Source organism: Pholcus phalangioides, unplaced genomic scaffold (assembly GCF_987345545.1).
Source record: "Pholcus phalangioides strain wild (caught in Gottingen) unplaced genomic scaffold, Ppha-v1.0 ptg000008l_1, whole genome shotgun sequence".
Classification (NCBI taxonomy): Eukaryota; Metazoa; Arthropoda; class Arachnida; order Araneae; family Pholcidae; genus Pholcus; species Pholcus phalangioides.
In genome coordinates this window covers 45,945-57,502 of record NW_028301601.1, presented here as the reverse complement: position 1 = coordinate 57,502, position 11,558 = coordinate 45,945, and the positions used below count along the sequence as shown (strand labels likewise).

The window sequence follows — 11,558 nt, the reverse complement described above, 5'->3', positions numbered from 1 at the left end:
AGTACACGAGTGGGCCTTCGGCTCCGAAAGCCCATATCGATGATGTTTCGTTAAATGGTTCGCACGCTCACACTTGTTAATGTCCCAGCATTGAAATTTGCAGCAATTTGCAGAAGGGTTGCACGTCTGTCACGTTTAATGATTCTCGTCAGTCCCGTTCTTGCATGATCTTTTTCCGGCCGCAGTGATGTCGTAGATTTAATTTTTTACCGGATTCCCGATATTCACGGTAACTCGTGAAATGGTCGTACGTGAAAATGCAAATTTCATCGCTACCTCGGAGATGCTATGTCCCATCTCTCGTGCGCCGACTATAACACCGCGTTCAAACTCACATAAATCTCGATAACCTGCCATTGTAGAAGCAGTAACCGATCTATATAGGCGTTATATAGGCGTTGCCGACCACAGCGCCGTACTCTGATCGGTTCCATATCTCTTTATTTGCATACGCATGCCTGTACCAGTTTTTTTGGCCCTTCAGTTTATATATTCTTTCACAAATCACTGAGTTCTTCTTTTGATGAAGTTCAACAAATAACATTTTGGACACAATATTACCCAAAGAAGTAAACATGAACACGAAAAACTCTGATGAAGACTCACTGCATAGAGGTTCTATTTTACTCTCATAAAATTCAATTTTTTTCCTTTTTCTTAAAATAATCATTTTTTGTATATATATATATTTTTTTTGAAAGAACAAGTGAGCAGCACTAGCGCTTTTGTCATTCAAAGATATTTTTTCATCAACTCTTCATTTCTCATGAATTTTTTATCCTACTATCATAGGCGGAGATAGACTTGGAAGTCTGGGGGGGGGGGGCACGGTCATTATTGCTGGGGGGGGCACGATGATGATGATGTCAATTCATATATATACATTAGATCAGTCGACTCCATCTTTGACGCTGGGAGGGGGGCAATACCCCCCCCCGTACCTCCGCCCACACCTACTATATTTATTGCAAAACTAATGAAATTTCCGGAATTTACTAAAGAAATAAATATCCTGAAAACTAATGAAAATTTAGAATTGAAAATGATATAAACAATAATAGTAAATAATAATTCCAGCACTATGAAAATTAAGGACACAATAAAAATTTGAATTAATGAAAGAAATTAAGAATCGAGATGACGAAAATTTAAAATTAACGAAAGAACGTAAACATTTTTGTCGGCGGACCACTGTAGGAGGCCTCTGAACTAGAAAGTCGATCAACAACTCCCGAGTTCGAAAAATCGAGTGCTCTTTCGTGCTTCTGTGAGCACCAGCAATAAGTCGAAGATGCTATGAATGTGTTGATCGCAAATAATACAAATAACCCGCGAAAAACATAGAAAATAAAACTGACACTGACTGAAATATTCTTCATGTGTGGTTGTCTCAAGTCTTTGACATGTGAGACCAATATTAGATGATATTATCTGAATAAGAAAAGAGAAGACAAAACAAAAAGCAACAAAGTCAACAGTAATTAGTACATTGCTAAAGTAACTCACCATAAAAATCTTGGGCAATCCAACGAACGCGTCAGCATCGACGGGATTCGGTTTTCCTTTTTTGAGGAACAGCATTTTTTTTCCCGCCAAAGAAAGGCACGTCGGAATGTGGCGGGTTCCGTGAAGCCTGGCCAATAGCATTCGGGGAAGCACCTTGTGACAACTTTTGGAACCCCGTGACCCCGTTTACGCGGGAAAATTCGCCACTCGGCAGGTGATTGGTGTCGAGTGAGGTTGTGTGTGCAGTTCACTGTTTCAGTTTCGCTAATCAATGATTCGCTAATCAATCAATCGTTAATTGCGAGATAGGACGCGTTTGTTTAGATTGAACCTTTATTATTGTGAACAGTGTTAATTTCAACCTATCTCTATCTCTTCTTGTGAGAGCGTCATCATTCCAGACCGCTTTACTGAGTTGATCACCATTGTGCGAGAGCAGTTAATCAGTAGTCCTAGCTGGTCTCCAGGGGTTTATTACCTGCAGTCTGAGCTCTTGGTGAGCCAATCGGTTGATGTCATGAATTGTGTTTGCTTCAACGTTATGAAGAAGTTTAACACCGCCGAAGTCGTTGATGAGAAAAAGATTCCAGTCAATTTGGAAATGGGTAAGTCCCAATTTTTAAGTGCCTGTGTTTAGTATACTCCAGGGCGGTCGCCAGGAATTTCTTTCGGAAGGGGGCGATTAGTAGTCCGAAGGAGGATGTAGGCGAATCAATTAGTTAATTATATAAAGAGTAAATTTGTTTGATTCGATTTTTTTGCTGCCCTTATTTCGTTATTCGTTGAGTAAAAAAAAAAAATTGCGTTCTTTTAAGTTTTGTTTCATATGCAAGGAATGGGAATATGCCATATCCACCTCTGGTATGTTTCATGAGTGAAAAAAAAAAGTTTCCCAATGTGTGTACGTTCTCCCTCCGGAGTAGTTTAGAGAGAACAGCGGTTGACAGGAGAAAAATGGATCTCCTGATAACGCTAAGCACTATAGTTGCGGGAATGTTGAGTGCAAATTGCCTGTGTCACTAATTCGTGCTGTTATTACTGCTGTTTTATGACAAGCTGTTTTATACAAGATGATAGGTCTATAATTTAGTAAATTTACCTGAATTTTTTTTTTCAAAACTTGTTGCTTATTTAAAAAGTTCTGTGAATTAGTGTTCAAAAAATGCTTTTTGTTGAAAATCAATTGTATTTTGAATGCATGGCCCCTCACAAGGGCGGCGCTGACAAGGCTCTAGCCCTGGGCCCGGGATAATTCTCATAAATTTTTTTGTTGATTTTTCTCATTAGTTAATTTAATTATAGAAGGGCCCGTGAAAGATCCTAACTTAAGGGCTATGTTCCAGAATGTGGGGGGGGGGGGACTATGGGAAAATGTTTTCTCAACCTTTACTAAATTCGTTTGCAGTGGGGTTGACATGAGCAAATTTACTATTCTCTAATTTTTAGGTATTTTAAAGGTTTTTGGGTAAAGCTTTATATACTCTTTATTCAAAAACTTAAATTGGCGGGTATTCAATGTTTTTTATAAAATTGGTTTTTCTAATCTTCATTAATGATTTGTGAAATTGGAATTACTCAAGAAGTGTACGGAATTATGCACTTATGGGTTACATGTATATATGTATAGACCACAATTGTAATTATTCAAGAAGTGCTCGGAATTAAGTACTTGTGGTTAAATGTAGACAGCACTGTTTTAGTCAATAATCAATTACGATGCAAATATATGAGGTGACTGTTATAAATCTAATTTTTGCTGTCTCAATTTTCAAAATTCAAAAAAGAATATTCAAAATTCTGAGCCGGGTCGGCTTTATTCTACTAGTTTTAAAATTTTGGAACTACTCTCTGTACATCATAATGCTTTTTTCCGGATTATATTTTCTATAACTGCAATACAGGCTCATGCAATTTGAGAGATAATATACAGTGCATGCCGCTGAATATGATCACATTCTGACTTTATTAATATTCAATAACCCACAGATAACTAGTTTCAGAGGCGTCTCGAGCTGGCCTACCTCCCGGTTGCAAACCCTCGTGTGCTGCCCCTAAAGATGACCCTGGCGGGAGACGGAAAAGTACTCGAGAATAGACTGGATTTTTGATCCGTCCACTTCAGAGGAACTGTCCCGTTTTTTGGTCTAGGGTCATTGCACCTCCTCATGCTTATCAGGAATCGGATCCGTATCCGCACTGATAATGACAATATAAGGATAAAAGGGAAATTTTGGTACTACAGTAAAGTGTATTAATTATCCGAATACCGGTCAACCGAAAGCGTTTCAGTCGGGAAATTCCAATTTGTGCGCTATGTAGAAGTTCAGCTAGCGCCGTAGATGCTTTCCCCCAGATGATATATTCTCCAAAGTGATACAAAATATGTACAGTTTTTTGTTTAATATCACTGTTTCTTTGTTTAATATTGCGTCTATGATACTGGTATTATTTTTACCCGTAAATAATCGGTTATCTCAAAAAATCAGTTATCTGAACAACCCTGGTTCTTAATTGTTTCGGATAATCTATGCTACTGTATCGGTATTCCCTCCTTCGAAAATAGGCATCGTTTTTTACCGAATATTTGTAGGAAGATGCGGATGGGGATACCAGTGGCGTAGGAAGGCGGGTGCGGCCCGCACCGGGTACCAGCTCTGAGGGGTGACAAAAAATTTCCGGTTTTGTATTAATGCGCCTTTTCTGTTACATAAAATAGCATGTCAAATAATTTACATGGGCCTTTACAATCGCTAATTGCGGGTGAACGATGTGATGCTATAATAATTTAGTATTATTGTGTGGTGCGTAGGAGTGGGGGGGGGGGGTGTTCTGTCTCGTTTCTTTTGAACTGTGTTGGTGCTCAAGTAAACAAACAGCCGGCCCTGGTGACCCATCATCTCATCCTTCACACAAATATCATTTGCCTCAAGTCGTTCTGTGCAACAAGATCATATTTTTAACCGAGCATTATAATAATATTCAAAAAATCGTCAACGAATATGGCAAATACCAGGAAATATTAAAAAATTTCTTATGCATTTTGACACGCTATGGGTGTCGTCTTCAGAGGATAAGAATATCACGCTGACCGAGTTTCCCACTTAATTGATTTCCAAATTTTCAATCTCGGTTGCTCAGCAGAAAGAAAAGCTATACGCCTGTTCATGTTAAACGTCGTGACAAGAATGAAGCGAATCTCCTGCGTGTAAATGTCCAGCTCCGCTTTCCCAGTTATGCAAATAATGCATTTTTTTTGTCACAGAGCAAAACATCTTACCCGTCTGTGATATTCAGTTCAGGTTAAACCAGCGGCTGTGAACCTTTTCCTGTTTAGAATCTGAAAATGAAATTGAAACAATCTTTTTTGAATTTGGGGTTTTTTGCTCTCATTCTAAACTTGTTTCATTTTTATGACTTCACATTTACACAGTATTTTGATGTGGCTTCATGAACGTTGCTCTATTTTACATGTTATTTTGGAAGTACAATGTCCACAAATGTTATTGTATACGTTTGGTTTCAGCATTATCTTTGCAACTCTTTCTGACAAGTGGTGTGGGACTGAGCGGGGCCCATGTTCTGGGTTGGTGCTGTAATGACAGTTTGTGTGTGGCTTCCTGCATGAAGAGAGTTGAAAGTGGATCTCGGATCTTGATATTCCAGTTGGGTGATTGGATACAGCTTCAGTTGATGTTGATGATGATCTCAAAGTTTCTTTGGTCAATTCAAAAAAAGAGGGAATAAAGATTCATTTGAAGCAGATCAAGATGGCTTTCTCGAAACAAGTAAGTTCTATTGATAAAAACGGTTTCTCGTGGTCTACTTATTATTCTTGCTATATTTTATGTACATCATTTGTAAATACAGTGAAAATCCTGTGTAAGATGGATGATTGCCCTTATAACAATATTAATTCTTTGGTCCCGGTACATTTCCTCTAGTGTTGAAGTATTCTATCTACAATAAAACTAGAGATGGGCGGAATATTGCTTAGGTATTCAGACAAATTTCTGTGTATATCTAATCACTACAAACTAATTTTAAAAAATTAATTAATTGGAATTTTTCCCATAAATAAAAAATTTACTGATTATATTTTATTTTGTGGTATGTATCCTTTTCTATAAAAGAGGTTATGTGAGGGTGAATTTCGACGATAAGAGAACATTAAACTGAAAATAAAATCCTACTGCAATAAGGCGGAAGAGTGAGCATGAATTATAGTGTACCCAAGTACAGTAACTGAAGGATGTACCTAGACAAGATAAGTATTGAGCTACTAAAAGGGGCAAAGAACATCTTTGAGATAAAATAAGAGAAAAATAAGCATCACTAGCTGAGAAAAATGGGACGAATTGGAAATAGACGAGAAATTATGGTTGATATTTTTTTAATTAGATATAAAATTGCATCAAGTGCTGTAAATATTAAAATGCAATGTATCATTAAATTTTATTGTCAGTATCATGGCAAATAAATAATCTTCCAATTATCAGTTTTTTTAAAATTAAATAATAAATTGCATATTTAAAGTTCAATATAAATCATTTGAAATTACCAATAATTTTATTTTCAATTAAGAACACCAACTATATTTTGAATTTTAGGAAATTGATATTCGGCCGCCGAATAATCGGTGTTTCAGCTAAATCACTATCCGCCCCATTCCTAAATAAAATCCCTCTTAACAGACATCCCTCTGATGCGGTCACCCCTTTTTACAGCCAAATAACAATTTCCCCTCGTATAATAAAAGTATGCATTTCAAACCCCTCATCAAAGGTCACCCATCTTTTACCAACGAATCTTTTTGTCCCGCCGGTGTCAGCAAAAGAGGAGGTTTTACTGTATAACGTTAAATCTTGTGTAATGGTATTTCTCTGCTGTCCCTTAAGCGTCGTCATAACATGAGATTTTTGCTGTATTTCTATCATTTTTTGGAAAAAAAAACATTTTTTTTCACATACTAAGAACACATATTTAGTCAAAGTTGAATCGTGGACATTTTTCTGTGTCTGCTAACTCACTGTGTGATGTTATGCAAAATATCAATCAATCCTCAGTTGCTGCATGTTTTTGATATGAACGTTGATGTTTCAGAATGAGATATATCGTTTTCCTCGTTACAGTATTATGCTAACCCTTTCAGCGGCATTGATGAAATATCTAGCCTACCTTAAGCGAGGGGATGCGCATATTGGAACGCGTTCCCAGTGCACGAGCGTTTTAGAAAGGAAACAATTTCGGAGGACTGGAACCTCGTCATTTGGGAGGCTCCCGGAGCCTGGGTTATTGGTAATTAAAGTTGACATTAATGAAGACAACATTAATTAAAAATAAAATACGGGAATGCGCTGAAAAATATACATTAAAATACCGTGTATAAAAACGTGAACACAAAGAAATAATAAAAAATTAGGATTGATGACAATTCAAAATTAGAGAATAATTAAAAAACTATTGAAAATTCAGATGTTTCTGATGAATTTTTCCTTAAAAAATACATAAATTAATGAAAACCTTACATTAATTAATCGAAATTGAAAATGGATAAAAATTTAGGAGGGGTAAAAATTTTAATGAAAATTAAAGGTTTATGAAAATTAATGAAAATATATAAAATTCAAAATTTAGAATGAATCATACAATAAACTTAAAGATTATTGTATGATTATTAACAGAATTAACAGAAATTGGATTAATGAATATTCCGAAATTAATGGAATTTTTCAAATTAATCCCATAAAGAATGAAAATTTGGAACTTCTGAAAAGTTAAAACAAATGAAACGATTGATCACAATTTAAAATTAATAAATAATTCCAAAACTGCTGGGAATTCATATTTAATGGAAAAATAGATTAGTGAAACACCAGAATTAGTGAAATTAATAATTAAATTTCAAATTTAATGGAAAATATTTCGTAGCCTATTAAAAAAACAAGAGTAGATTTTTTTCTCTAAAAATTAATAAAAATTCAGAATTAATGACAATTTTCTAAATTTGGAATCAAAAAACTAGTGAAAATCCCGAAATTAATGAATCCCAAAATGAATTCCGAAAAAACTCCATAATGAATTAAAATTTAGAGCTAATGAAAAGTCAAAACCTTAGAAAGAACAATAATATTTATTAAAAACTCAGAAAGAAAGAAAATAATTCGGGAATTAATTGTTTCTTTAATTAATTGATTAATTCTTAATTAATTAATTAATTTAAAGAAATAATTGCTTATACATGTAAATAACGTTGATATTAAACAACATTTTTCATAAGAGAATACGAACTCTATCAAAATGACGGTTTAATTTTTAAAAACAACAGCAGCGGCAACGAGTGCGCGCGTACACGCGCTTAGCGTAGTGCCACCTCGTGTCTCAATTTGCGCTGTCTTTCTGATTTCCGTTGGCCGCAAGAGTGCTGCCCTGCTTCGTGTCGCGAACGCTGCACGCGGCTCAATTCACGCTTTGCCTAAAAGGTTCTTATTTTAGCATTTACGACGCGAGATATTTTGTAAAATTGATTCTCACTAGAACAGTTTTTCCTATACCCCTTAGTTTGCACCTGCTGAAAATCGGAAGAAAGCTTACTGCATCTAAAAAAAGGTACGGTATTTTTTAAAGGGGGGTTTACTCATTTTTGCTGTACCACTTATAGAGTTAAATTGGTAAAATAAAAAAAAGTTTATATGTGTCGCTCCCATTATATTATAGTTAGGTTTTGGAGATTAACCATGCCCCTCACCATTTTTACCATCTTCTGTGTTGGACATGGGAGAAATGTTTTTCCCTGATTGATTGACAGTCAATTGATTGTCATCAATGATTGACAAATGAAAAATAACTTTTACTGTCCCCACACTATGTGATGACTGAATTCGATAAAATTATGTTATTGAAATTTTCAAAAATAAAATGAGGAGGTAAATAAAAAATTGTTGAAAATTTCAAATCTACTTTGAAAACACTTGATGGTGGCAGATTGGAAATGGATTTGCCATTCAAAATTGATTCTCCGCAATTATCAAATAACAAAGATTTGACGCGTAACAGATTAATAATAAGTATGTGTAGATTCGCCGAGAAACATATGTTAATGGAATACCAATCCGTTTTCCAAGAATGGGAAAAAATGAAATTTATAGAAAAGGTTCCAGTAAAAGAGATTGAGAATGAAAATTGCCATTATTTTCCTCATAGACCTGTTGTGAGAGCAGATAGCGAAACGATGAAAATTAGACCGGTGTTTCATGCATCGTCCAGAGAGAAAGGGCAATTATCATTAAATGATTGTTTGTATACTGGCCCTAACGTGATTAAATTGATAACAGACATTTTGGATCGGTTCAGATTTTATCCCATAGGGTTGTCTACCGATATAGAGAAAGCGTTCCTTCAATTGAGTGTTTCTCCTCGAAACCGGGATTATTTACGTTTTTTCTTTCCTTCTAGCAATGAAGAAATAATTTACAGACATTGTGGAGTTGTATTTGGCAGTATTATCTATAAATCATCTCCTCAATGATACGCAATCAAAATTTGCAGATGTTGTGTGACAGTTAAAACATTCGTTTTATGTTAATAATTGTATAACTGGAGTGAATAGTCTAGAGCAGCAAGAAAAATTCATTGAACAGGCTTCACAATTAATGTCGCGAGGCTGTTTTAATTTCAGAGGTTGGGAGAACAACGTTCCCAATAAATTCGTATCTAAGTGTTCAGGACATGGCCCCCACAAGACCATGGCTTTTCGATCCCATTGAACTGGGATGCTCCCTTGCCTGACAACATTGAGAAAAGAGAGGCGAGGAGAGCGCTCCAGGGGAAAGAAAAGAGTGGAAGCATCCCTTGCCCCCCCCCCCCCAGACTTAATCTTCTCCTCAACACGAGGGAGAAGAGGAAAGTGATGCTGATAAGGGAGGTAATCCTTCAACGAAACTATCCCCCTCCCCATGCCAAGGGAAACAGGGAATGTAATTTTTAAATGTAAATAATGTAAATATATTGGTGAAGGGTATAATTGTATTCATCGAACTGTAATTAATTGTAGATAATCTTTGAATCTTTCTTTTGAATCTTTTTATTGAATTAGAATATAAACATGACATGATACACTGGTGCTTGCACCACGGCCCTTAGAAGACCCCTTTTTACAAACAATACTCCTTCGCGACTCGACCTCGTTCTTCCCCCCCCCCTCCAGCACTGCTGAAAAAGAGGGAAAGGGCGATGATTATAAGAAATATCGGTCATAAAACAAATGAAACCGACGATTCACTGTCTATGCTGTCTCGCGTACCAATGAAAATAACTTCTTTCGTCTGCACTCTAGCCATGGCAATACGCACTACTCACTATGCAGGTGGCGAGGAAAGATGAAAGGGGTATGGGCCACTACTGCAGTGGATTCTGGGACCCCCGACTCACAAGTCACTTCAATGTCAATCGAGAAAACATTTTCAGAGTGGTCGAACGGACGTAAGATCGGAAACAACAATGGGCATTAAAGTTACGCTGCTACGAAAAAAATCGAGGGTATTCCCCTTGTGAAGCAATTAACCATTCCCCGTCTAGAATTGATGGCATGTTGTATTGGTGCTCGTTTAGCAAGTTCCATTAGAGAAGCTTTAGACATGCCTGATCTTCGAATTACTTTGTGGTGTGATTCGATGGTAGCACTATGGTGGATTAGAGGGAATCACTAAAGGGTGGTTCTAGGCTCAGTAGCCTATGCGGAAACGAAAAAAAAAAAAAAATTTTTTTTAATGTTTTTATGCAAAATTTAAAACTACGAGCATACTGGACTGAATGATTCGCAGAGAAACTCTTAATTTTTTTAAAAACGTGATCCGCACGCACTCCAAAGACATCCGTTAGATCTGTCCAGGAAATTTGTTTTAGTAGACATCAAAGAACTTGGGATTTGAACCCAGACTTGCACAATCAGAGGATAACCTACCTAACCACTAGACTGCCAGGCGACAAAATTTTGCTCATTTCAGCTGTCTGGGAACACAGCAGCGAGTTTTCGGGGTTATTTTACTGGTGGGACTTATACGCTATAGAGGCACCGAACTGTCTCGCATGGGTAATAATAATTAACTAGAACATAAAACCTCTGAAACTATGCAGTCGATCCGCTAATGACTCAAAGATTTGAGCATTTTTAAATTCATGTCCTTATTCTGTAGAACTTGGCTTACTCTCTTAAATTTGTCATTTTTGTAATTGGTTGGCAATGATAATGATTTCTTTTATTAATGCGTGGGTCTCACCCGGACACAACCCGAGGACCTCATGATAAGTAGATCTGTTAACAATTTGCGAGAGTTAGTATGCAAATTGGTAGGCAGGAATTTTTAGCTGGTAGAGAGGACCCCTCAGAGAAAAATCAGTATGACAAAGGACCACAGCCCCCCCCCCCCCCCCCGATGCTGTTAAAATAGCTGAAGCTAACTTTAGAGAAATTGCAAGAAATTTCATTCCAAAAACTCAGCTTTAACATGATCTCTAGTTTGCAATATTATTAATTTTTCTGTATTTGTACTATCTTTTTGACGAATATCTTCAACTACACAATCAATCAATCCGTACGAGTGGTCTTAAAATGAAAGAGACTGCTCACTTATTGCATTATTGATACGTTTGAAGCGATTGCTAAGTCTTTTATTTTTAAAATATCAAGTTAATTTTGTCCATGATTGACTACATCATCTTGTCTCTGAAACTTACGATTCATTTATTGTGATTATTAAATTGATTGAAGTGTATGTAGGTATGTGTATGATTGAATTTACTATGAAAGTTGCTGGTTGGTTTTGCAAACCATGATACAAACTCTTCTTTTGGTCTCAAACAATGCCATTCCTTTGAATGTCTTTGCTATTCTTGAATTTTGATTTTATGAACTAATTGTTCAGGTCTGTAGAAGTGATTAACGGCTGTGTAATGCATGTAATCATTTTTAAATTATTGTTTGTTGCTTCCAAAAGAATGGAGATAAATAGTTTGAACTTTTTAATGATCTAATTTGTGTTTTCAATCTGCAGTCA

At 36.2% G+C, this 11,558-nt stretch overlaps 1 protein-coding gene across 1 annotated transcript; it reads left to right on the top strand.

Moving 5' to 3' along the window:
• Positions 1 to 1,730: 1,730 nt before the first annotated feature.
• LOC149083456 (uncharacterized) lies at positions 1,731 to 5,457 on the top strand. Its single transcript, XM_089235367.1, has 2 exons — positions 1,731 to 2,111; positions 5,030 to 5,457. Exons 1-2 carry the CDS (start codon positions 2,024 to 2,026, stop codon positions 5,248 to 5,250), a joined length of 309 nt encoding a protein of 102 aa, XP_089091493.1. The 5' UTR covers positions 1,731 to 2,023; the 3' UTR covers positions 5,251 to 5,457.
• Positions 5,458 to 11,558: the final 6,101 nt, after the last annotated feature.

Bases quoted from the DNA above. Each gene is read 5' to 3' on its own strand.
- LOC149083456 (XM_089235367.1), top strand. From the start codon at position 2,024: ATGAATTGTGTTTGCTTCAACGTTATGAAGAAGTTTAACACCGCCGAA. The intron at 2,112-5,029 runs GTAAGTCCCAAT...GTTTGGTTTCAG, and splicing joins TCCAGTCAATTTGGAAATGG to CATTATCTTTGCAACTCTTT.